The following is a 26,199-nucleotide window of genomic DNA, read 5'->3' on the forward strand; positions in this document are numbered from 1 at the left end:
GGTATTTATGGGATCTTTAGGAAATATAGGCACGCTGTAACACGTATCATGACAGCTTTAGATCAGGTCATGATACCGCTTCCACTACCCTACAGCTGTGCAGATTCTGCCATGGGCTAACCGCGGGGTCGTCTCATGCCAGTGGGGTAAGGTAATTGTGATATCACAACGGCGGAAAAATTGAATGAGAAGCATTTGTCTATTCAAATCCTTTTTTCTGAGTACCTTCCTATAGACTCATAATCGTAATTCGTAGCAGCACCTTGATCTTCGTAAGATGCAAGCCATGGTCTATTCCCAAGCAAGTACTCCGTCATGAAACTTTTGAACCCTCAACCATGCATGTATGTCTTCTTCTCATGATGGTATCCCGCAATGCCAATAAAAGAAACAAAGTCCAGATTAGTGTCCGAGGCGCTGCTCGATCTTGGCCTTCTCCTGTGCCCTGATCGTGGCCACGTCGTCCCTCGTAGCGTTATACGAAGCCGTGACCTGGTTGAAAGGGTTGTCGGGGTGCTTCTCGAACTCCTTCCTGATTCTGGTCTTCCTCTGATCCAGGCGCAAACCGACACCGCTGCCGTCCTTCTTCATCTCTTCCAGTCGTCGCTCTTCGTACTTGGCATATGCGGCGGGGTATCGGCGTTCGGGATGTCGGTCGACCTTGTCGTCCTTGCCGCCTGTCAGAGCCAGAGCGTCGAGAGCGTTGTCGATGCCGGATGCGCTGATAGCAGAAGGCTTATCGTCACCATCGAGCTGCGCAAGATCAAGACCGCGCGACTTCTTAACTGGAGCCTTGGACTTCTTGGGGGCCTTTCCGGGGGTGTTGGCGTCGTCTTCAGCCTGCAGAGCAGCTTTCTCGGCCTTCTTCTTCTCAGCCTCAGCAGCCTTGGCTGCTTGAGCTTCCCTATATGCGCTGTCAGCAACTCAGAGCTGCGCCCTCAAGCGACATCAGCACTCACTTCTTGGAGTTGTTCTTGGCGCCCTTGTTCCACTTCTCCTCCTCGGCAGCTTCTTGACGGGCGTCGTTTGCGGCCTGCTTCTGGGCGGCGGCCTCGGCCTTGCGAGCGTTGCCCGCTACCTTCTTGCTGTTGTCACCCTTCTTGCCAGCCATTGCGAAAGCTCGGAAAGTGGGTGATGCGTGTGAGTGGTGGGGAAGACGTCAACGTGGTACGAGTAGCAAATCGGAGAATAGGCGTGCGAAATGGAACGGGATCCTCGGCTGTCGTTGCTAGGGAGAGCTGAAGAAATGTGGCTCTCCTGGGGTTTGTTTGGGGTTGAGTTTCGTTGGTTGGAAAGAGAGGAAAAGTTGCGATGTCGTAACCTCGGAGTCAGAGTCGGAGGATGGTGCCCAACTAATGACGGATGCCTGGGTCCTGAGTTTCTAGTGCACTGTGTGAATATACACTCCTCAGGCTCTATTTCTACAGTGCTCTATATAACAATCACTTATAGCTTGATCATAACAAAAACCTTCTATAAAAAAAACCTTAGTACATTGACATTGCTTTGAATAACAATCCATCAATAAATCGAGTGTCTGTCCTCTGTTATTGAGCAAAGTGGTAATGGTAGCCATAACCTCTCAGATATCAGTCCTGGCCATTTGTAGTAAGTATCGGCGAACTGATCATGAGCAAGATAACACTGCCATCCAATTCATGATACCACGGTACCACCATTAAACCTGGGAAATATTGAGTAGCATCACATCAGAATTAGTCCATTACTCGTCACTCTCGCTTGAAATGCTCCGTGACACTTTTGTCAACTCATGGCGTGAACTGTCATGCGCGACTCAGAGCCTGTAAGTTGTGAGACTCGAGAGGTACTTGGACAGACTCGACAACAAAGGCCTGCCTCGCAATACAGCACGATACTAACGACTTGCATCAATAGTCGAACCAGGCTGCTCACATGCCAACCCTTCAGCCTCAAAAATGCATGGGCGCCTTGCATGGGTTAGTTAGTTCATGGCTGCACAGAGCTTCGGGTTACACAGGCAGGGGTTCTTAATGACTTGTTGGTGTCGATTAGTGTCAGCTCGATATTGCCAGACGAGACGAGACTACAAGTGTGAGGATAAGACTGAGAATGAGGAAAAAGGGCTATTGAGTTGGCCGTAGCTTGCGATTGACTTTGAAGATCCCGTCACCCCAGCATCATCACCTCGCATCACTCACCGTTTGCCTGTATCGCGCTTATTATCTATACCAATCAACTGCTCATGTTTCAGTAACGGCTATTACCATGAGGCGTATCACAATCAAGCCACACGCTCTTTGTTAGAGGCAACATGTGGTTGTCAAGTTAAACTATGATAACCTTACAGACTTATACGGTACTTGGCTGGCTGTAATCGGCCCGTGACAACACCAACAAGAGATCTCCATGATCAATATACAATTCGAGTACAACTTTGCCTCCCTCTTGCATTTCCCGAACCGCGGTATCGGGACGCTCGAACGGTCACATCACCTAAAGGGGAGTTGTACTCTCACAACAGGCAACCAACTCGGATCCTCTCATATGAGATGGGAGCTGAATCCATAACCAATATTGGCAATCAAGTTGGGGGCTGACAAGAACTTGCACCTGTGCTTACCGCACATGACAACGAATCCTGTCTCCGGAATTATCGGGTATGTAAACATGCGAGATGGCATGAACATCAACTCACCACTATCACTTGCGGTCAGCATATAACGCTACTGTGATTCCATCCCTAGATATCTAGGCAGCCTGCTTACGCTCAACCGAGCCATGCAGACCCTTGAAGTTTCGCCTCAGAAAGAAACGCATCCCGGGAATAATATGACTCAGTAGGTAGCACGTTGCCAGATATGTTTCGAGATAACACGTCCGGATGGTGTACCCAAGCGAACGTGCCGTGTTAGTTTGGCATCCGTAGGAATATCAACATTTGTTCCTTTGACATTCCCGTTTCAACCCTGCTATTCTACAACCTTGCAGTCGAAACCGCGAGACAAGAACCATCCTCACCGATAAGTGAGACTTTGAGATACGTCAGATTAGAAGGCACGGGGCTCGAATATCCCTTGGCCCGGTTTCTCGATTCGGTTGGATGCATACCGAGAAGTGAGATCCGTTTGGGGGAAGATCCTTTAAGGGCTGAAAATAGTAAACGATCCTTGTAAATACGTATACTTCACTGCGAAGTCGTATCCAAATCCTTGTGTAACATGGAATAAGGCGGCTTTTATTTCCGTGCTCGGGTTTCGGTGTCGTCTCCTGAGAGGACGACTTACGAGTTGATTAGGTCTTGACCCAAGAGGTTGAACATAGGGTGTTTTAAGCTTGATATGTGAGGGACCATGTTTCAGCACATCAAAGAAATGAAACTTTTTATTCCCGTCCAATTTCATTAAGCACTGACTGGTCTGTATTAGTGATCTGTCACCAAGGAACCATATAGGAGAGGGTGGTGAATACTACTATACCTATGCCTGACCTGCCAATCACAACAAGAAGCATGTAAGTCTCAGGGTCATAAACGGAACAGGCTGGTCTTACTGAGCCAAGGATTCCCAGGAGAACCATGTTGACAACAGCAGAATAAGACGGGAAGCGAACTTTGAGGGCGCTCATATGAGTTCTGACAAAGCCACCAATTTTCCGTGTATGTATATAGTTGCAGATGGAGATATGTACGGATACATGCATGCATACATACATACATCCCGCGAAGCCCGGGCTGCTCACTCACTTGTCAAGGATGTAAGGAGGCTGCGAGACTGTGCCGTGTCTGAGCCCTAGGATTAATGGGCTTCACGACCAGGATGTCACGTATTCTGGCGACTCTTTTCTCTTTGCACGCGAGACTGCATGATTGAAGCGAGAAGTGACGAATCACTCAGCCATGCAAGCAGGTGAACTGAGGAGGAGGAGAACTCGTTTTCGTCTTGGGACTGTAACAATGCAATATTGTCACCGCCGCCCGCAGCATGAGAGCGTGAGCATCGCAACACTGAGGATATGTTCCCCCCTGGCTCCCTAAGCGAACACGCTCATGCACGCCCGTAGGCTATGAGAAGAGAGCCCCTGCTGTGCAACGTCGGCTCTCAGTCATGGTGTTGTTGTTTTATGCGGGGAGCCGGTGAGATCCAAACGCTGTTGGTGAATGATGTTGGGCTGTTGATCTGGCAGCAAAGAATAGGCAGTACAATACAGTGGCCTGCTAGGGCAGGGTAAGGTAAGGCAAGGCAAGGCATCTGAGTCAAAGCCAAGGCAGTAGAAAATAGCATGGGGTGCTCAGGAATGGATCGACAGCAAGGGACCTGGAACAAGACCAAGGCAAGACAGACAGGGCAGAGGCGAGCAGGGGATCTGAGTTGGGGAGTAGCAGTAGGGTAAGGGTAATGAAGCAGGCCTCGTTTGTGGTGAGAGTGGAAGTGTAATGTAATGTAATATGGATGCTGTGAGTGAGTTGTTCTGGTGAGCGAGGTCTAGGCTGGTCTAAGTCGGTGAGGTTATTTACGTTCACCGAGTTCAAAACATCATCCGACAAACAACCTGGTTTTTTACACCGTATGAACGGCAAGATGTTATTAACATATTTTATTAGTGTTTAGTATTTGCTTTTGTACTATGCGGCGTAGACGGGAAGTCAGGTTAGTGAACAAGGCTGCAGACGGGAGATTATGTTTGGGCTGGACTTTTCCCAGGCCGTCCCCAAGAAATGTTAAAAGAAGAAAAAAAGGAGGATGACCCAGTGATCTGGATCAGCCCTTGTCCATTTTTCTATGTACTACCAGATCAACAGTGAGATGAGATTCAATGTTGGAGTGGCCAATCTGTGAACATCACATAGCGCTAGGCACTGTAAATCTCTAGCCCACAATAGCTAATAAAACATGCAAAACTCAAAGTTGAGTGTATGTAACCCTCATATCGTATCGCAACAAAGTCAATGCGGCCTCATCTCAGAGTGAACGGACGTCATCAACGCAACGGTGCCAAGCGATCACCATGACGGATAACGAGTAAGCGGGGCCGAGTGTAAGGGCTGGCTTTTTCAGGCTCTAAAACTACAGCGAGTGAGTTGGGTTTCATTCTTGTTATAGAGGGAGGATGTGGACGACTCTCTACTGGGTAATAATCTTGTTGATTGTTGCTTAAGCTTTTGTCTAGTCATGACTAAACCGGCCAGAAATTTGCTTTACCCGCGTGCGTAGAGGAGGGAGGTTCCACTATCTCGACTCGGCTTGTAACTTGTCTGTGAGTTATTGGTGATAATTCCTCATAAAACAAGGAGTGATAGTGGAGAGGACAGCGACAACGACAACAACAACAACCAGAGACAAGAGTAATTATGACCAGTCTCTGTATCATCACATGATAGTCTGATACTTTCCCCTCATCAGCATCATCATCAATTTGTCATGTCGTGTCGTGTTATGTTGTGGTGTCGCGGTTAGAGTTGCTCGAGTTTATTCACTACCACTACCGCTACCACTACAAGAGTTAACGTAGGATCTGTAACTTCTGCTTGCGGTCGAAAGGGATGGACGGTCCAGATCCAATTCGTCCGGATCGTCAAAGGATGCTTCCCCGTTCATGGAGATGGATATGCAAATCACGGGACCCAGAGCCGCCGTCACCCTCTGCTGTACAATTCAGTTTAGATCCTTACACAGCGGATGATACCCAGTAACAAAAAGCAATTGTCAACACAGGTCGGTCACAGACAGTCAAAGAGCCCAAAAGAAAAGAGAGAGAGAAAATTTGAAATTACTGGCTCTTCCTCCAGCCTCACTAAAATCACCCCTCCTGTCGTGACCTTGTCTACCTGAGGTATCCCCCTCCAACCCAATCCATCCACCCTCTTCCTTTTTTTCCCACCCGCACGTTCGAGTTCGCAAACCCACGCTAAATTCATACCCTGGCCCCCTTTTCGAAACCTTCGAGAATTTCTATCAAGAACCGGGGCGAACAGCGGTCAGACCCCCTTGTTTTGCCTAGGTTTTCCCACTCTCTCCTCTCTCCCTTGCCTTGCGACAGGTTCAGCTTCTGTCCACGACCATAACCGTACCGGGACAAGGGCACTTGAGATCCCCGGAACCAAGTCAAGAAATTCAGAGGGCGCGTGCGCTCTCTCTCTCTCTCTCGAAGCTGACGGTACGGTCGACGCCGAAAGGCTTGCGGGGTCATGGCAATCAACACGAGATGACGGATGGATCCTCTCATTTCTTCCATGATTGAGGGAACAATCTACAATCCTTCAACACACAAAGGCCGCCGTTGTACATACGCATACAGGACGGGACACACAAACTTGGTGTTGGTCCGAAAGCGGCGTCAATAAACAGCTGCAACCAACGCCCAAGACGTCAGAGCGTTTTCAACCGTCGTGTAGATGCTTCTAATACGGCTGCATACATAACAGCATACATACATACATTCACACACATATGCAGATGCTGCATGTCGGTGGTTTAAACGTGCACCATCGCTATAATGGATGGATGTGCGATACTTCATAGCGAATTCCAAGACATTACATCGTATCTGGCCCTCCCTGCCTTCAGCGATTCGTTTGGATCGGGCCACCCGGCCTGCTGGGTTTGACATCGCCCACACACGGCTTTTCTGAAACACACCCTACTCGGTTTTTCTGCTCCTCATCCTTCTCTTTCTTGCCTGCCTCACTTTTTTTTCCCTTGGACAGGCGGGGGTGTCTAGTCCATCTGTCATTGCGTAGTCTAACGACAAGGGAGGCTTCTTTACCGAGACTACCTCATTTGTACCATCGACGAGATGCATCAGATCAACCCAGCCCACCGGGTCGCTTGTCCGCCGCCCCCTTTTTCCCCTGAGGCCAGCTCGCCCGGCTCTTTTCTTGTGGCCACTCGGCTTCTCCCCTTGAGCGGGGCGCCATGCGACAGGCTCCAAGAAAAGTAGTCTTCTGGTAGCACGAGACCTCCCGCGGCGTGCCTAGCTGTACCAGCAAACTGCCCTGCATCCACTTCAGCGAAGCCGGAAGCCAGGAAGACCTTCCGGGACTTCGCAGGGATTCAAAATGGAAAAGGCACCCAATGCTATTGGATGCTGAGAAGCGCCAGGCTCGACTATGACGACAATGGATGTGCAACTCACCCACGCCTGACGAGACACCTTATTCTTATGCGGGCGACGACCATTTGAGCGAAGCCGAGGTTGTTCAAACTGGGTGGTGGTCGAGAGCTGTGAAACTATCGGGGAAAGAAAAAAAATTGTCAGGATTGTCTCAGGCTTCACCGACGAAATGACACCAACATTTTGACTTGCATCTATGCAAGGCGGATCTGACACCTACTCGGCAGGCGGATGAAAGCGTCCACGTCGTCGGTAACCATTGGAGTCTATTTTCAATCACCTACTGCACATCATGCATACATATCAAAAGGAGCCGCGGGCGCGTGTGAAACAGGCGAGTGATACAGTGCTATACCGCTTCCGTGACAAGGAGCCGCGAGCTTCGAGTGGGGGACCCAGGCCTAGATTTAGCCACTTCCTTTGTGACACAAGACAAAGTCAGACCTTGACTGCGAGCTGGCACAAAGTTGACAAGTCAAGATGCCCTTGCCTTACCTCCATAGGCTTCGCTTTGCATCTCCCCGGGTCGGCAGTGTACAGCCCCGAGCCTTGTCTCAAGACTCAATGCCGACATTCGGTGTACGGGGGACAGGCACGATTGCAGCAAAAGGGCGACTCCCGAGAGGATCGCATCCAGCATTCGAAGCTGCTTGCAGACTATCCGTAATTAAAGACGATCTAAATTGTATCTGTGGAGTCGGCTGCACTCCCGGCAGTCTTTGCTACTCGGGGCTTACGGCCCAGCGGGTTGGGTGCGAGTGGGCCAATTTGACTGACGAGCTCAAAGTCGAGTCAGATCCATTTGCTTCAGATATTGGCGTGGGCCTTTGGGAGACTGTACCCTACAGCTTCAAGGTTCAGAGCCCTGACTTGAAACCGCTGCATTGATTGCAGCATTTTCAAGCCCAACACCGCCAGTTTCGTCTTCCGTCCTGGGCTCACAATGTGTGGCTTACGCGCCGCAGCAGCTACTCCACGTGCCAGCAGTAGGCGAAGGGTCCGGTGCAGCATGGCGGTGACAATGTCTCGGGTTCCTGATCAAAATCTCGCACCTCAATTGTTTAATCCCTTGCTCGCTCACCCGTGGGTGGCTCCCTTCTATTAACCCTACTTTATGGGGCTCCGGGGATGTCAAAGAGGGCTTCCACTTCAGAGAAATATGTCGTGTGTTTCTATTGGCGCTGGGCTTGTATGACGTTAATGCAGCTGGGGAAAATTTTCGATGGTGATGCGGCAGACCGACATATATGACTCTAAATTCAAAATTTTTAGTACAGGACCATCAACGTCAGCCACGTGTCTGACAGATGGACGACACGCCTATGCCAGTCAGGCTTGAAAAATTTTGGTTGCAACATGTTGAAATTTCCAATTCGTCCTTGCCTGCAGGGAACCTTGCAATTTCCAAGGTGAAAGGCCCTGCTCGACTGGGGATGATGTCCGTATCGGTCACGAAGTAGGTTCGACATTCTACATACAGATTCCTACGACCTTGGCATCACTTACACCTAGGCTTTTCGGCCTAGTCGTGCCCTTCTCGGCCGACTGATATGCAAAAAGGAACTTCTACTCCGTGTTCCGAGGTGGAATCTCCTGTGTAAGTTTGACCTCGTGACAAGCACAAGATACGTTTGGAGTTGCAGCTCGTTTTCGCAATATCTAAAGATATCACAATCGAGCTCTTGGTCAGTATCCCGGTAACTTTGGCTTGCACACCGATCAGAACGTGATACTTAATTTGTCCTTGTCCTACGCGTCATTCTCGAGCTCGTATGCAGTGGGCAGTGAAACATGGTTGAGGTATGACAAGGCTGCGGTGTCTCAACATTGCTGGCAATGCAGGCAGATCCCGAATGACTCCCTCATGCATGGAAGTCGTCTGCTGACTATGTGCTCCATCGTTCTAGAAAACACCACAGGAGCTAGAAGGTACGGCATAAGATGTTTGCTCCAGACTTTCCGGAACAAATGGCCGGCGGTGGGTGTGAGAAAAGAACAAAGAAACACCAAGCGAATAACACATCATCAGAACCAGCATGCTATTCAAGGAAAATACCATGTAAGATGGGCGGATGCCTACGCCTGCCTACGACTGACGGGGTGAGCTGGCTGAGAACGTGGGGGACGACAATAACAACCTACCTATGAAAGAGACAACAAAAACATCGCAACTCCTATCACAGCAGGCACTGGACTGATATCTGATTCTGTTCTACCCAAATCGACGTCATTAGGCGCCGCATCGAAATCGCACGCCGCAACGCCAAGGCTGGAACAACGGCCCATGGCATGGCATGCCATGTGCTATGACAATTGGTGGTGCTGACTGAGTGACTGAGTGACTGATGGAAGTCGGCTCCGCTGGAATCTCATTACTTTCTGCCCGTCACCAAGAGGATGAGAGGTGTGGTCCCCTTCCGGGAAGTCTTCCCTAGTAACATTATCGCTCCACAGCCAGGCTGAGGCGACCCCGGGGATGATTTCCGTGTGACGAGTCCCCGGGGGCCGTTGTTCATTACTCACTGTACTGCGTTCACCGCCTCCTAAACCTGTCGCTGTTGTCCTGTCCTTTACAGCGGCTGTGCGGGTTAGTGCTGTTTGATGCAGCCAATGCGATAACATGGAAGTCAGTTGACCGTATTTCAGGTTGGTGATGTTTTGCACGCATAAGCCAGTTTCGAAACAACAGAGTGATGTGTCCATGGAAGACAGGACTTTTGACGAAAGGGAACACTCGGACATGCGCTTAGCCACAGCGGAAATACCGGGGTGCAGTTACGGACGGCACTATTCGCTTTAGCATTAGCATTTGGTTTGGCTTGGTTTGTTTTCCAGCTCCATCCAGATTCGCACCCAACAATTAAGCTCGAACCCAACCGTCAGTCCATGGCGTTTTGCTCGAGACACATCCCCGTGGGCGTCCTCCAGTGGCTTACAGGGGACCAGAGACAGAGAAGGATACCCCTGCAGAAGTACTTGCTGGGTACATACGCTAAGTCTTCCAGGGCTCCTGCGTCTCCGTCTCCCTGGGACCCAGCCCCTGCAGCCCAAGACCAAGTCCGCCCTGTCAAACTGGGATGACTGCCCGTGGTGTTCTAACTTCTGGTGCTGGTTCTGGTGCCTTTGGAGCCCTGAAGCAAGCCCCACTACCCAAGAATTTGGCCGTTCGCCGCATCTCACAGCACAGAGCAGCGCAGCGAAGCGCGGACACGACAGGAGATTTGCCCTTTGCCCATTTGGCGCGCTCATGTCACCGCTGGTTCCAAACTTCGGGTCTAGTAATTAATTCTATTTTGCTCCAGAAGATGATCATTGTGACAAGTCCATGTACCCCAGTCCCAGTCAGTCTGAGGGGTGTTGCTCACTTCACTTCACTACTAACACTCCATCCTCATACCTACTCATTCTCCATACTCCATACACTTCTTATAAGTGTATCCACCCCATCTTGGTCCTTCTCTTTTCCTTCCGTGAACCTTCTATAACCCTTTAATTAGTCTCCCTTCTCCCTCCGCCACCTTGGTTCTTATTCTGTGTTCTTTCTCTATCTCTCAATCAGCTTGAGTCTTTGTCAACACTTACAATCTGTTGCTACTTGGGTTGTACATCTACACCAAATCACTTACACACTTACATACTCGACGAGATTCAACAACCTACCGAAGCCACTTGTCTCATGCTATTAGACTTTACGAAACGGATCGATCAGACTTGCGAACAGTTCAGAGACACCATTTTCACCAAAAATTGAACAAAAAGTCACCAGGGGACACCCATTGAACAACAAAACGAAACCTCCCGGGAGGATCACAACTAGAAAACATGGCGAGGAGTCGTCAAATGACTGCGGCCAACCGCGAAGCCGCTGGCCGCAATGAGAGACCGCTTCCCCCATTCCCCGCAAAGCAGATGTTTGTTCTAGGTACGGAGCTAAGCTTACATGACTTTGCGACACTGGGTCTAACAATTGGCAGCCTGCTGCAGAATATGCGAACCGATTGCCTTCATGTCCATCTTCCCCTACATCTACTACATGATCCAAGATTTCAACATTACCGATGATTCCAACAAGATTTCAGTTTACGCCGGCATGGTCACCTCCGCTTTCACATTGGCCGAATTCTCGACAGGAGTTCTTTGGGGACGGCTTAGCGATAAGATTGGCCGAAAGCCAGTGCTTCTCTTTGGTCTGCTGGGAACTGCTCTGAGTGTCTTGGTTTTTGGTTTCGCCCCCAGTCTGCCAGTCGCACTCTTTGCGCGCGCTCTTGGAGGTCTTCTCAATGGGTATGTTTTTCGGGAACGATGCTTGGAACGCTCAATTAACATATTTCAGCAACATTGGCGTCCTTCAGACAACCGTCGCCGAGCTTGTTACTGTCAAGGAACATCAACGTAGGTTGAATCTCAAAATCAGATGAGAATTGGGCTAACAGATCATCCAGCCCGAGCTTATACAATCATGCCCATGGTGTGGTGCATTGGGTAAGCCATACATACTCATGCAGTCATTGACAGCAGTTGCTGACTGGATTACCTATTTAGATCGATCGTTGGGCCTATGATTGGAGGAGCTCTCGCACGACCATGCATCAGCTACCCCGAGATCTTCGCTCGCGGAACCATCTGGGACCGATATCCCTACCTCCTCCCCAATCTCTTCAGCGCCGCCACCGTTTTCTTCGGAGTCATCATTGGACTTCTCTTCCTGGATGAGACCCATGCTGAGAAGAAGGCTCAGCGAGACCGTGGACGTGAGATCGGAGATTACCTCGCCAGCTGGTTCGGTGGGGTTGCCAGCTGCAACGGACGAGGCCGCTCTCCCGAGAAGCAGGCTCTTCTCGATGGAAAGCAAAACGTTCAGTATCTCTCGACTAGTGTTCGCCCTGGCTCTGCCCACTCTGACGAGGCCCTGCCTGCTTACCGAAGCCAAGAGAATTCGCCCCGACTTGCTCCTCAGCCTGACACACAATCCCTGAACGAAGCCCCCCTGGAACCCATTGCGGTGCGAAGGTCGAAGACTTTCACAAAGCCTGTCATTATGAACATCATCTCTTATGGCATTCTCGCCTTGTAAGTTCCACCTCACCGAAAGCTTCATGCAGTCTAACACATATCGCAGCCACACTATGACTTTTGACCAGCTTTTCCCCGTCTTCCTGAGCACCAAGCGACCTGAACACCCCGTTCACGACCTCCCCTTCAAGTTTACCGATGGATTCGGCCTCGAGACTAAGATGATCGGCGTCATCATGTCGGTTCAGGGACTCTACTCACTCTTCTCCAACTATCTCATCGTTCCTCCAGTTACCCGACGACTTGGATCTCTCCGCCTCTTCCGAATCCTCGCATTCTCGTACTTTGCGCTCTACCTGGTCACACCCTACCTTGTGCTACTCCCCGACTCTATGAGAATGCCGGCTATCTACCTCCTTGTCATCTGGAAGTGCACCTTCTCCACCATGGCATACCCCAGCAACGCCATCCTGCTGGCCAACTCGGCGCCATCTAAGCAGGTCCTTGGAACGATCAACGGAATTGCGGCCTCAACTGCCAGCTTGTGCCGTGCTCTGGGCCCAACCCTGTCTGGTCTCCTTTACTCTTGGGGTCTTCAGACTGGATACTCTGGACTGGCTTGGTGGTTTAGCGGACTTATCACCATTGTCGGAGCATATCTCAGCTCCCAAATTACCGAGGGCGGACCTCAGGATGATGTGATGCCCGAGGAGGACCCTCTCTTGGATGAGGGTCTTTTCACCGACTACGACGAGGAGGAGAGTGTTTAAGGAATCAACCAGCATGAAGCAACAACAACATACGGCTTGGATTTTCACCGGAGTTTGAATGTTTCGAGTAAGCGAAGAATCGAAACAATCTGGCGTCATTTCTTTTAGGGACGGATTGTATAAAGGGCATGCTAGGCCCATGTCGAAAAATACCCCCTTTTTTTCTTCCAACACAGCGATCAGGCATGGAACAGGCGTTTTACAATAAGAGGGGAAAAAAGAAGACGGATGAGCTTGGGAACTCTTTTCACGAAACATAGACTATGGATTCATTCAACGAACGAAGGATTCAACGACAAAGTAGAAGGACGATATTTTGGGAAGGGAAATTTTTGTAATGGATTTTGCTACACGGCCGATGGCACCAGCCCATGCTGTATCGTCAACGACAGGACCCCGGTGGTTTAGAAGGCGTTTTTCGGTATGGGGGTTCTTGGTGGCCTCGCAGTTGTCGGTAGCGTTTGTTTTCAGACTTTTAAGAGTTTGCGATTCTCAGTTCTGGCTACCTCACGGGGCGGAACTGGCGGTGTAAGAAAGGATAATGTCAGTGGCAGTAATTTCGAGACTGCCGTCTCATTGAACAAAGATATATGCATGCAACTACTTTCTTCGCGGTGCCTGAGTGACATGGAGATACATAGACAGACGGTGATGCTTGATATGCTTACGCATACGCATGCTGCAGCTGGAATGGCAGCGGTCAAAGTGCAGAACGGAACGTGCGTGACACGGCATGGCCGAAGACAACAATGCATCTTGTTTTGATACATATGACAGAGTTTCACATAATAATCGAGGTACCCGAGTATGCATGTAGTCGCATGTAGTTGCTTTAGACCTTGTGATTGACCTCGTGATAAATCCCGTGCAACCGCAGTGTAGCATCAGGCAGCCAGGATGTGAATTTCCTATAAAGGATATAGACAGACTCACCTGTATGTCGGTAACCAAAAAGGCATCGAGAAAAGAGGACAGGAAAATGAGGGAACAATACCCTTGTCCTTGGAAACCCCATGATCTGATGATACACGGGGAACTGCTAGTAGCGGCGAATCTGTACGCGCAAAGGTGAATTGGGTGGTTGCAGTCGGGAATCGCACTTGCTTGCAAGTAATCGTGGAAATCGTATGAGTTTAATCAATTTCAATATCTTCTGCTTCAGTTTATTCGTGCGTTCTAATGGATGTTTGGAGCTTGAAGTGAGGTTGGGTGGTGTGGAGAGAGGCTAAAAATGATGGAGAGGATGGACCCTTGCTGTGTGTTGAGGAGGTTTGTACACCTTTCGAAAGAGGTAAATGGCAGGAGGGAGATATGATTGATTTGGCTGTGACAAATCGTGGTAGGAGAGATTATTGTTGCTTATTAGTATAGATCTTCTACGTGCGACGCTTTAAAGTTTGCATGAGGATATATCGATGGATAGTCGAAGCGGCAATAAAGAGATAGGGATCGGGTAACCAGGAAATCGGAATTTCTTCGTGAGCTTATTCATGCTTGTGCAGCTTACGAATACGGTGACCGGCATCTCAAATCGGGAATCGGAGAAGATGTTGGCTGGTGTTGGTGATGATGCAGCCAACCGCCAGGCTGCATCCGATCCGGTCCAAGAGACAAGCCCGTTGACAAGGTTCAGGTCAACGGAGCCGGACCAGCGATATACTCACTGAATATGATACGGTGAGTAGTGTAATTCGGCATAGGAAGATCGTTGTACATAAGAGGAACTCGAGTATAACTCAAAGTAACCACTTCCTCGTCTCTTCTCACTTACAAGCAACACTCAGTCAAAGACTGAAAAGCGGGATGTCTCATGTATACAACTGCACTGTGCCGCTGTCAATGCCCCAATGAGGTATCTGGCGGCGAAAGCTGAGAGCAGGATGAAGGGGACCGGTTATAAAGCCGGACAACTTCGGATACAAGACTCAAATCACGATCGCTGTGGTATTTCAGCAAGTAAAAAGAAAGGAAAAGAAGACAAGAGCAAGCACTGATAAAATGATTCGTTGTCATGATACGCCTCAAACTTGTAAGTCTGGTTTGCAGGAGAGGATCGACAGGATGATAAACAAGGCGTTTTTAAGGTGCTGCATGCCAAGAACATTAATTCACAGGTTTGCAGTTGACTTTGAAGGCTTTCTTCCTTACAGAAATGATGAGTTGAGAGACGAATAAATTAGCCAATACAAGGAGTCAATTCGTAGAGAAATCATCTTTCCCCCACCTGCTCGCTACAGGATTCAACTGGGATGAATCTGGAAGGACCCTTGTCTGGTTATTGACAGCACTTGCACTTTGGCCAACAAAGAGTGTCTTTTCTTCTTTGCTTTTTTCTTGCGGCTTGTTTGCAGTTTTGAGAATCGAGATAATGCATTGTTATCGAGTCTACCTTATAGTATCTTATACTCCTTAACAAAGCTACCTATTGTCTGAACCATCTTGATACCCACTACCTGGATCCTTGTGCCGTGTAATTCGGCTGAAAACTTCTAATTGCTTACAACTGGAAACTTCAAGACCCTTGTTTGTCTCCATTCTCCATGAAACAAACGCGACAATTATCATCATCACAGACTCATCCAGAAGCGGCCATCAACCACCGTCACCTCCGCCACGAGATATCGCCTCCTTATACTGAGGAATATGCACAGTTGATAGGTCCCCTCTTTCAGGGACCACTTGCCATGACTTTCGCTTAGTCCAGGCCCCAGCTTAGTCTCGACTTTCTACGACGTTGACAGCCAGAATCGTTGTTCTCGGGGGTCATGGGCCAAACTCCACGATACCTTGGTTGGTCCCCGCAGACAACAAATAGTCAGCAAAGAAGTTGTTGCTTGTTTGACTGATAATCTAGGTGGCCAATTCTGGAAGATTTAGGCAGTTCGGCAACCACTTGATCTTATTATAATGTCCTTCTTCTCATATCCTTGGACCCCCATTTCATCAGATATCAGCTATAATACGGTTGACAAACACCTTGCGCTTTGACAAACGTTAGCGGCTACAGCGGCTCGTCGATCCCTTCCCGCCTTTATCCATATCCTTCAATTGTCCAGCTCCTGCCTTTTTGTCTCGTCTATCCCACCCATTCGGAGTAGCTGCCTTCCTGTTACTGTCCTCAGAACCGCGCTTACCTTCTCCGCCCGTTCGTTTCGTTAATTGTTAGCCCCGACCGGAACACTCAATCTACCGTTCCGCCTTTCACCTGCCACCTTCCGCCCCCGTCTCCGTCCCCCGACTAAGCTCAAGCAAGCTCAAACCCACTCTCTCCGTCTCCATCATCAATTCACAGACGACAACCTAAGACCGACCTCTTAGATATCGCTTTCTCCGGCTGATCTGTGTCACTCCGCCCGAGCCACTTCTCTTCATCTCCGACCCCGTCGCAAACTTATCGGCGCCGTCTTCGGTTGCCCGCCGGGCCGTTACAATGCCTGCGCGTGGCCCTCCGTCTCCGAGCTCGCAACCCGCAAAGCGACAGCGACAGAACTCGAATGACGATGGATCGCCGCGCAACGGCCAGCCGAGCCCCCAGGATCGTGAGCGCGAACGTCTCCAAGCCGATGGCGCTTCAGCATCTTCCACTACCGCCTCTCCGTCAGTAGCGGCCAAGGCAGGCCAGAGCAGTAACTTTCGCAACGTCAGCGCCTGTAACCGTTGTCGCCTACGTAAAAATCGTTGTGATCAGAAGCTACCGAGCTGCGCAAGTTGCGCTAAGGCAGGAGTCGCTTGTGTTGGCTATGATCCCATCACAAAGAAGGAAATCCCACGCAGGTACGATAAGGCATTGCAAGCGCGCGATTGTCCAGATGCGTAATCTTGTGGTCATCACAGACCTCGACAACGCGCCACAAAACCATCGAGGACGATTAATGATCAAATGTTGACCTCGCGCGCAGTTATGTTTACTATCTCGAAACCCGAGTCGAGCAGCTCGAGAACCTGCTTAGCGCCAATAACATCGCCTTCCCCCCAGCCGAAAACCTCGAATTGTGTTCTCGAATAGGCACCGACACCGCCAGTATCAACTCCGCCACCGAAACAGGTTATTCCGGACCATCAGAAGCTGGCGACCGCAGGCCTCAGAGCCAGGCGGTGGAATCGCTTAAGAAAAAGTCGGGCCAATCAGGGTTTCTCAACATCGTGAGCCCCTCGAAACCTCGGTCTTTAGCATCCGCATCTGGTGTCTCATTCGCCCGGGTCGTATATGCTGCAGTTCAGTATTCATCCTCTGGTCAACCGAATCCGAATGATCCAAGGAATCCTCGGCAACCAAGCGGCAATGGAGCTTCTCTTCGCGATTCGTTTTTCGGCCTTCATACCAGGCCGTCTATCAAGCCTGCAAGCTTTCCTAGTAAAGAAGTCGGCTTGCGGCTCGTGAGGTTATACTTTGAACACTCGAACCCTCAGATCCCAATTCTGCACAGAGGAGAGTTTATGCAGACATTTGAACGCATATATGCCACTCAGGATCCGGCCCGAGGCTCGCGAGAGCTGTATTTGTTGAATATGGTTTTCGCCATCGGCTGTGGTGTCATTGTTGGCGAGCCAGTGAAATCTGACTCATCTGGCGATGCTGGTGCAGACAACAAAAATCGATGTGAGCCAGAAGAGTATCACGCGAGCGCAATCGTGCACCTAGAATCGTGTTTGAGTAACAGTGGAGGAGGGTTAGAAGTTCTGCAAGCCGTACTTCTTCTGGCCAATTTCGCTCTGCTTCGACCTGTCCCCCCTGGCCTCTGGTATGTGCTGATTGATCGTATGTGGTGTGTGAACTCACCTGACTGACACGGACCAGGTACATTATTGGTGTTGCTGTTCGACTTGCCGTTGATCTCGGCCTTCACTATGAGGATGACAGGGAAATTGATTCCTTACCTAACGAAAGTGAACAGACTGATGGTGCTGGTTCCCGAGAGAATGGGGCACAAACCCGGGGGAAGAAGCTGTGGGTGCGAGATATGAGGCGCCGTTTATGGTGGTGCACATACTCTCTCGATCGTCTGGTTAGCACATGCGTTGGAAGACCATTCGGCGTCAGCGATCAGGTCATCACAACTGAGTTTCCTTCGTTGTTGGACGACGACTATATTACGCCGACCGGGCTTATAGATCCACCATCAGATCAGCTCCAACCCAGCTACAAGCATGTTGCCCATCACTACTTCCGACTGCGGCTGCTGCAATCAGAAATTCTTCAGGTGTTGCAGTACAATCAAGCCCAGATCGCTAAGGCGGGTGTGCAGGGCAAGTTCCCAGATATGCACATTCATCTTCCATCGCCCTTCCTCGTACAGTTTGATTCGTTCCGTTCATGGCGCATAGATATCGATCGAAGGCTGTATCAGTGGAAGGCGTCAGCACCATCGAGACAAGAGACGGGTGTCATGTTTTCGACCGAGTTCCTCGAGCTCAATTACTGGCAGGCAATCATAATGCTCTATCGTCAGAGTCTAAGTGTTCCCGCCATGTTCGAGGGCGAGTATAATTCATCAAATGAGGTTAACAGCCCAACGGCGTTCCAAGCAGAGCTTCGTGAAGACGAGGACCGAATCTACCTGAAAGTTGCAGAGGCAGGCCAGAAGATCCTCCGCATATATAGACAACTCCATCTCAGTGGGTTGGTGAGCTACACCTATCTTTCCACCCATCACCTGTTCATGGCGGGAATCTCGTACCTTTATGCTATTTGGCACTCGCCCATCGTACGAAGTCGCCTGGTAAGCTTTGACCAAATCCAGAGTCCTCGGAGAAATGAGCTAATAGTGGATCTAGAGCATGGATGAAGTGGACTTTACTATCCTCGCTGCCAAATCGGTTCTCACAGATATGATCGACAAGTGCCCTCCCGCCGAGACGTGCCGAGATGCGTTCGATCGAACAGCTAAGGCCACCATTAAGATGGCCTCTTCAACAGGCGGTTTCGGTGCCCCGACGGCCCGAAGACAACGTTCTGCGTGGAATACCCCGCCGGACTCATCGAAAGGGACGGGGCAAGGACGTCACCGTCCGCAGGGCTCAGATCAGGCGTCTTATCAGATTGATTTGTCGCTTTCTGACTCGCTCTCCTCTCCTACATTGTCTGTTGCAGGCGACGGGAATGCACAGCCATCGCCCCCGATGGCGCGATCAGCAGAGGGATATTTGCTCAAATCGCGAAGTCGAGGTGGACCAAGCCCTACAGACTCTGGCCATAAGCAAGAGGGATCACCTATAGAATCGGGAATGGTTCCCTCACCTATTCCTCGACGAGTAACATCCCAGCCCAACGGCGGAGGATCCTATGGTGGACAACAACAGCAATTCAACGGACAGGACTACCCAGATGCTCAAACAATGGAGTTCCTCCAGAATTTGGGCGCGTCATCGAACGGAGACTTCACCGCCATGGACCAGTCGCAGCTCGATATGGGTCTAAGCATGAACTGGGAGGGCCTTCACCATGACTTTAGTGAGGCGCCGCAGATGAACCCCTTTGACACGTTCTTCTTTGGAGGTCCCCAGGGAGGAGGTGGTCAAGACGGCGGCATGAACATGTAAGAAAGTGTTTGTTGGATCTATTTCTGTCTTTATTGCCGGCGCGTTGGCTTGCTTTCTTGCTTACCTGCAGATGCAGGTCTGCTCAGTGAAAAGGGCGGCACTTTATGGCATTTGGTTATGTTTCAATACACCAGAAGGCGAGGGTGCATTTCTGTTTTGAGGCTACAAAAGTAGATGTTGATATTGGAAGATGTGGAGAAAATTCATGGATAAGTCGACGGTCTACTGTCTGTTTACCATCATGGTGAGTTATGAAGGTATGGAGCAACTGGATAGATATGAGATACCATGAAGCAAGCATACCGCTCATAGAAAAGGTGAAATGGGAGGTCATGAGTTGATGGTACCAATCTTTTGTCTATATACAGGTAGTTTTTGTAGAGACTATCCGGGTATCTATCGAAATGGAAAGCCTCGATTCGAAAGATTTGACGCTCAATCTGACCTCCTCTCTTCTCTTCTGCTCCTTTTGTGCATATTACTCATTCTTTCCAATGTACATCGTAGTAAATCCTTTCTCGTCCATTCAATACTCCAATCGATCTATGCATCCAACGTCCAAAATATGTCGTGAAGTCGTAATTAAAACAAACTGAAGAAATAAAATACGCAAATCGTCCTCCCCTACCGGTCTCGGCTATATCGTCTGCTCTCCCTTCTGGGTGAGTAATCTCTCGGGGAATAGTCCCTTCGATATCCTTCTCCCATCAACGGTTCTCGACGATATCGGTCTTGGCTCTGCCGTCGTGATCGTCTTGGGGGAGAAACACTGTGCTCCTCCTCAACAACAATCTCGTTATCCGAAGAAATAGTCGATTCTTGAACGAAGCGCGGCGCAGGCGGATCGACGATAATTCGCTCTCCACGACTATCGCTCACAAGCGGCGATGTTCGTCTTCGACTCCTGTCCCTCGAATTCACCGTCGTGCGCGATCTCGTCCTCTTGGATCTAGACGTAGCCCTACTCCTCGATCTATTCCTCGTCCTTCGGTCCCTTCTGCTTCGGAAACTTAGATATGTCGACGTATCTCCCGTGACGGTACTCATAGGCCCGCCTGAAACAACGGTCGATGCGCCGTCGACTGTTCTCACGACTGGGCCGCGGTGTAGAAGCATGTAGATGATGTACAGCAGGAGAAGAAAGCCAGCGACGGAGCCGAGGACGATACCGGCGACGACACCGGGGGCGAGCGAGTTGTCGGCGCTCTTGTAGGCTGTTGGCACGGCGGTGAAGGAGCTGCTCGAGTCGTCGTTCTGGCGGACGGAGAGGGGATTGTGCCCTGAGGGTGTTGTTGACGATGGTGGAAGGGCTGGCATTTTGGTTGATGGTGTGTGTTGGTATTAGGTTTATTATATGGTTAGAAATAGCATGGCAGTAGATCGTGAGAGCAAAAGGGTATAGCTCTTGGTATTGAGAGGTTTAGAGTTGTGAAGAATTAATGAGGTTGTTGTTGTTGTAGTTGGGACAACACGACGCAACCCGGCATTTCGTCCATTAAAGCTGCTGCACGTCCCCCCCAGCCACGTCCTTTTTTCTAATTGAGCGTCATGGGCCTGCACGCGTGTAATTGAAATTTTAGACGCGAGGCATCAGTTACATAAATCATCTGTAATGAGTATTTCGATCAGAATATAAAATATTTTTAGTTTTCATACTTACTCATTCCAATACCTCCGCTGCCTAGTATATCTTGATATTGGCATGTGGATGGTACGCAACAGTCTCATTGAAAAGTGGAGACCACTCAAGGCCTCATGTCAGCCCAGGAACAAAGACTGCTATCGTTTCAGCCAATTTGTGTCTACGTAACCAGTAGCTTTCTATCTTATATCCGTAAACATCTCTTCACTTGGTAGTTGTCCTTGGATGACGTATAGCAACAACAATTCCCTATTGCTCCATGTGAAGTCGCTGTCATCCACTACATCATCGTCTCTCTGGTGCTGAGGCAACATCTTTTAAAAAACAGCATTAGACTTATTCTTATGACTCTATCACTACTATCGGCCATATACAGCCTTGAATAGTCCTTTCCTTTGGTACGCCTATACATGGATATCATCCCAAGACGTGGTCGCATAACCGGAAATGCTCCTTCCAGCCCGACCGTTCTATATTTTACAAGTGTTGACCAGAAGAGAATTTTTGTCCCAATACAAAAGAGAATCAAAGTAACAGTGTTCCAAAACGCCCAGTATCATTTCGGGTAATCAAGGAATCCGCATCAATCGCTCCGTCAAAGTTCGTGACAGTAAAAACAAGGAAAGGGTATATAGGATGAATCAAGGCATTTAAGCCTTGACTTGTATTTTGGGTGGAAGAGGAGGTAGCGCACAGGTTGGTGGTGGAACTGGTGGAGGCACTTCACCCAGGTGAGGCATGCTCCTTCGGATGAAAAGACTCTTTCCGTTCATATCAGGCCTCAAAAGAGGGTTGCTCGCAGATGCGGGAATAGGGGGTAGAGGCACTGTGGGTGGAGGCGCAGGTAGAGGCAGCGACTCTGGCGACATTGGGGGTGGGAGGTCGCCTGAGGCACTATACTGTGATGCCCGGTCAGACATCACTGACTGAATACTCGCCCGTCTTTGTGACCGAGCCTTGGCTGACATGCTGTCACTTCGTGCATCGCTATGAGTATCCAGGGAAGCACGGCGACGGGCTGCCTCCTCGGCTCCCCCAAGAAAAGATCGCGAACGTGTTCTTTGTTCCAGGCTCGGCCGAGTTGAGTTGGGAATACTACGTCCCATGGCATTGGGATTTTCGGATTTGCGCCATTGTCTCATGTCTGATTGTCTGCGCGAGCTGCCTGGGCGGCTGATCTCAATGGTCGGTTCTTCTATTGGTACCAGGCTCGAATGTCGTGATGTCATCTCATATGAAGTGGGAATGTTTGGCAGAGACGGCAGATCATCTTCTACTGGAATGGTTGGCTGAGTTTCGTCTCCGTGCCGTGTCACTGGTCGTTCGTGGACGTCCTCCATTGGCGACGGTTGGTCAGCTACCATGGATAGAGGCCGCGCGATTGGTAACGTCGTTGGTGGTGCTCGACGACCCAAAGATCGCACCTCCAGTGGACCTGACGAAGGAGCCATGCCGAATTCCTGGGCCATAGTCTTCGCATACGAATATCTTCGGTTCGACGAATTGGGTACGCTGAAGTTAGGTGTTGGAGTCTTCAAATCAGCGGCACCAGATCCATAGCTAGATTGCGGTCGTAGGTTGATGGGTCCGCCTTGCAGTTCGACAAAGGGGGTGAGAACTTGCATAGACTGTCTTCGGTCCAGAATTGCTGCAGCGTTGGGCCTAGGTTTCGGCTCTGGTGAAAGCTTTGCCTCCTCTAGCGACGACTTATGCTCGACAGGTGCAGGGAAGGTATCAACGGTTGGTGAAGACGCTGGTGAGGATCCTGCAGACGTCACGACTGTCCGTTGACCGGATGATATGAATGAAAGGCGGTTCGAATTTTCTCGTAAACTCTCCAGTTGCCTGCCGTCATGCGATACAAAGCTATTTGTCGTAGAATTATCATCAAGGGGTTGATCGACTGCAGGCTCAGGCTCGGCAACATTTGTGGCTGAGCGGTTGATCTGTGTCTGACTTTGCCATTGTAGATTTTGGGGAGGCAGAAAGCTGTCGGGACTTTGAGGGCTCTGGGAGCTTGAGCTTGCTATGCGTGATAACCGATTGGGGTCTCGTACTACCAAAGTCCTTTGGCTAGGTTTCTCTCGTAGTGGTGCAACTTCGTCCTCGGCCTTTGGTTTGCCTGTCTCAGTAAGTGTCTTCTTCCCCCCCAGTGCCTCGATTTCACGGCGTAATGTTGAGATCCAGCCTTCCATATCCTCGGCAGTTTCAAATACCATGAGGAAGTTGGAGACATGGCGTCGTTCAGTAGCCCGGAAATTCCATCGCGAGAATAAAGAGCGAGAGTCTGACGCTGTTGTCCCATCAGACTCTGCAGCTGCAGAGACCTGGATTACCCAATGGCGTCCAGGGATCACATCGCTTGCAAATGCTGCAGAATCTTTGCTGAGGTGCAATATTCTTTCAGGCAACCGGTCGAAGGGTCCTTCTGCTGCATATTGCAGCAAATATCCAGATGTCACAAGAACATAAATCTTGTTGGTCCATTCAAACTTTGGGAAATGCCCGGAGGTATTGCGACGATGCTTCTTCTTAACCTTGGCCTTCTCGGTAGGGGCACCTTCAGCATCTGGTGCTTCGGCATTTTCGTCACGCAATGTGCTAGCTCGCCGCTCGTGCATGCGTAGAATGGCTTCAGGTGCTAGTGATGTAGCTGGTAATGTCATATGTTTGACAGCCTGTGGAAATGCTTTAAATAGAGGTGGAGGGTGCCATGTCGAAAGTGGCCCGCGTGCAGGCTTGCCAGACCCCTGGGTTCTAACAAGGCCAACAGGTCGTGGTTGAGCCGGTGGACTTTGCTGGCTTTCGAACATGGTAGCTAAAGGTCGCGGGCTGCGAGGGGACGAGGGCATATCGTCAAACACTGGATCGGGCTGGGCTGGAAAATAAGGGTTCGTTTCAGGGAGTGATGTACGGCTTCCAAAGGATGATGGCGTTTCAGGACTGGCCAAGTGCGTCTTTGATCGACTGAATAAACTTCGCAGTCCTAACCTCGATTCTCTTCTGCTAGCCTTTTCAGCTTTCAAGGGCACGCGATTCTCTTCAGCTGCCATTGTGTCAATATCCGGAGGACGAGTTCTTCGTGCTGGTGCATGATGACTCTGGAGCGCTTCTAGAGTACCACTATGGGTCATGAAAGAATCTCTAAAAGACATATTGGCGAAATACAAAAGGCGCGGTAAGTTTAATGACTTGGCAATGCGTTATAGTCAGCAAGCTCAACGGTAGGCGTAGGTGTAGAAAGTGTCTGCTGGCGATATGCAGAACAGAGCGGCATAGGTAGGGTACCGTGCTGCTCAAATGCAGGCGGCAACTCGAACACCTTTGTATGACAGAACTTGGGGATGATCCTGGGACAAGGTCTCGTTTAAGAATTGCGCGGCATGTATTCGTGCGTTTAAAATGTGTAACCCAGACCGAGGCTGACCGGAGGTGGGATGTGAGGAAATGCGGGTTCCCGTCTTGGATGCCGTAGATCGCAGCTCAGTCAAAAAGTTCCGTCTGATATGGCGCAGATATCAACTCATACAGTAAGAGGCCCGGTATAACGTTAACAGCTTGTTGCCCAGAACGGAAAGTAGAAGTAGTTGCGGGACGTTGGTGGTGGCGAAAGTATAGTATAGGTATTGAGCAACAAAGAGTGACGATTGAAGAGAGCGATTCGGGTCAATGAGTGAGAGTGAAGCCGAAGCCTACGAGACAGACTGTATATGAAATAGTGAGCGACGAGGCAAAGAGAAACAGTTGAGCCAGAAAAGAGGCGCGTATACAAACAAAACCAGAAGAGAACAACAAAGACGTATTTTGGGTTGTCGAGAAGACGAAGAAGAAGAAGAAGAAGCAACAGCGGTTGTAGAAGGGGACCTGAGGGGATGGGAGTGGGAGTGGGAGGAACTTGTAAGCCAGCACAACCACAAGCAAAACGCAAGTGCCATGAAGTACCTACCCTCTCTGGCTTCTTGAACCTAAGGTAATGGTGTGGTACTGTATGGTCTGTACGTACTGGGGAAGGTCCTGGACTGCCTTATGGGGATCCAATGGTAAGCTAAGCCCACCTCAGGCACGAAGACAAGAAGCCATGCAAGGGAGGGGGAGCCCCGAGGCCAGAATTAAACAAGTTCCAGGATAAGAAAACGGAGGACACGATAAACTTTTCCTAATTGGGCGTCTTTGAAGGGAAACATTGAACTCTAGTGAGTTACTCGACATCATATCTCAAGCCTCATTCTATGCGATCACTGTAATGGCTGGCTCGCTCACTCGCTCAAGATGCCTCATAAAGCAAGCGCCCAAGTACACGTCGTATCGAATTGTTGAATAAGCACACACTCATATTACAGGAACACCAAAGGCACGAACGACGCAATTCGATGGGTCCAGAGATGCAGGTACATAGTAGTAGCAAGCCCACAACCGCCCAAACAGACGACAAGTCAGCGAACGACATGACCTTAGAACATGGGCATCGATAGTGGGACCGTTCTTGAGGAAGAACATAAACAGGGACGACAAAGGCCACTCAGCGAGGCGAGCAGAGGGCACAAGAGGAGCCAGGGGCAGGGGAGCCCCTGTCAACCTGCAAAACGGCCGTCAGGGATTATCCCGCTACTAAGTTGGTTTTTAACTTTGGCAGTCCAGGAATCACATTCACTCAAGACAGTCCAGATTCATGATCCTCGGCATTGTTTTTTTCTCCTTTACCGAATATCCAAACAGACAGTAAGAAAAGGTCCAAGACTCTGGTATACGAACAAAATAAACTTACAGTTTGTGAGACTCGTGTGCTCGGACCCAGTTCAACGGCTTACCCGTTGAACTATGGGCCCTTTTGGTAAGAGCACAACGGGGAATGACGGTTTTCATACGTGTGTTACTCGAGAACAGATTCACACACACGCAACGTCTACAAAACAAGTGGGTGTGATCCTACTAAGCGTCAACTTTATTAGCCCAAGAACATCGACGCGGCTTTAATCGCGACACGATGCGACTCTGCTAATGCCTACAAACTCGATCAATTATCTCAAGTTGCAATGATATTCAGTGCACAGTATGTGTGGATAATGTGGATGGAGAAACTTTGTTTTGTCCTAAATAAAGAACGGTTTAACAAAACACACAGACCTGTGTTGTTCATCGGCA

At 49.8% G+C, this 26,199-nt stretch overlaps 5 protein-coding genes across 7 annotated transcripts; 2 read left to right on the forward strand and 3 right to left on the reverse strand.

Annotated features, from left to right (window-relative positions):
• Positions 1–141: 141 nt before the first annotated feature.
• FOIG_08081 (uncharacterized protein) lies at positions 142–1,487 on the reverse strand. The gene is made up of 2 exons (XM_031207960.1): positions 960–1,487; positions 142–904 (listed from the first exon to the last, which is right to left on the reverse strand). The coding sequence occupies exons 1-2, from the start codon at positions 1,109–1,111 to the stop codon at positions 403–405; spliced, it is 654 nt and encodes a 217-aa protein (XP_031062094.1). The 5' UTR covers positions 1,112–1,487; the 3' UTR covers positions 142–402.
• An 8,994-nt stretch (positions 1,488–10,481) lies between these two features.
• FOIG_08082 (uncharacterized protein) lies at positions 10,482–13,599 on the forward strand (the record flags this gene model as incomplete). 2 transcript variants are annotated; one of them, XM_031207961.1, is made up of 6 exons in its annotated part: positions 10,482–11,014; positions 11,067–11,376; positions 11,426–11,484; positions 11,535–11,574; positions 11,635–12,162; positions 12,212–13,599. In XM_031207961.1, the coding sequence occupies 6 exons, from the start codon at positions 10,915–10,917 to the stop codon at positions 12,873–12,875; spliced, it is 1,701 nt and encodes a 566-aa protein (XP_031062095.1). In that variant the 3' UTR covers positions 12,876–13,599. The 2 variants fall into 2 exon arrangements, with proteins under 2 accessions (XP_031062095.1, XP_031062096.1); XM_031207962.1 differs by lacking the exon at positions 10,482–11,014 and having other exon boundaries at positions 11,371–11,484.
• Positions 13,600–15,217: 1,618 nt separating this feature from the next.
• On the forward strand, positions 15,218–20,888 carry FOIG_08083 (uncharacterized protein). Of its 2 annotated transcripts, XM_031207963.1 has the most exons (5): positions 15,218–16,649; positions 16,775–17,617; positions 17,674–18,595; positions 18,651–19,411; positions 19,492–19,864. In XM_031207963.1, the coding sequence occupies exons 1-5, from the start codon at positions 16,306–16,308 to the stop codon at positions 19,502–19,504; spliced, it is 2,883 nt and encodes a 960-aa protein (XP_031062097.1). In that variant the 5' UTR covers positions 15,218–16,305; the 3' UTR covers positions 19,505–19,864. The 2 variants fall into 2 exon arrangements, with proteins under 2 accessions (XP_031062097.1, XP_031062098.1); XM_031207964.1 differs by having other exon boundaries at positions 18,651–20,888.
• FOIG_08084 (uncharacterized protein) lies at positions 19,687–20,885 on the reverse strand. The gene has a single exon (XM_031207965.1). It carries the CDS (start codon positions 20,730–20,732, stop codon positions 20,040–20,042), a length of 693 nt encoding a protein of 230 aa, XP_031062099.1. The 5' UTR covers positions 20,733–20,885; the 3' UTR covers positions 19,687–20,039.
• A 236-nt stretch (positions 20,889–21,124) lies between the features above and the next one.
• On the reverse strand, positions 21,125–25,019 carry FOIG_08085 (uncharacterized protein). The gene has a single exon (XM_031207966.1). The coding sequence runs from the start codon at positions 24,210–24,212 to the stop codon at positions 21,708–21,710; it is 2,505 nt and encodes an 834-aa protein (XP_031062100.1). The 5' UTR covers positions 24,213–25,019; the 3' UTR covers positions 21,125–21,707.
• Between the last annotated feature and the right edge of the window lie 1,180 nt (positions 25,020–26,199).

Source organism: Fusarium odoratissimum, assembly GCF_000260195.1.
Source record: "Fusarium odoratissimum NRRL 54006 unplaced genomic scaffold supercont1.12, whole genome shotgun sequence".
Lineage (NCBI taxonomy): Eukaryota > Fungi > Ascomycota > Sordariomycetes > Hypocreales > Nectriaceae > Fusarium > Fusarium odoratissimum.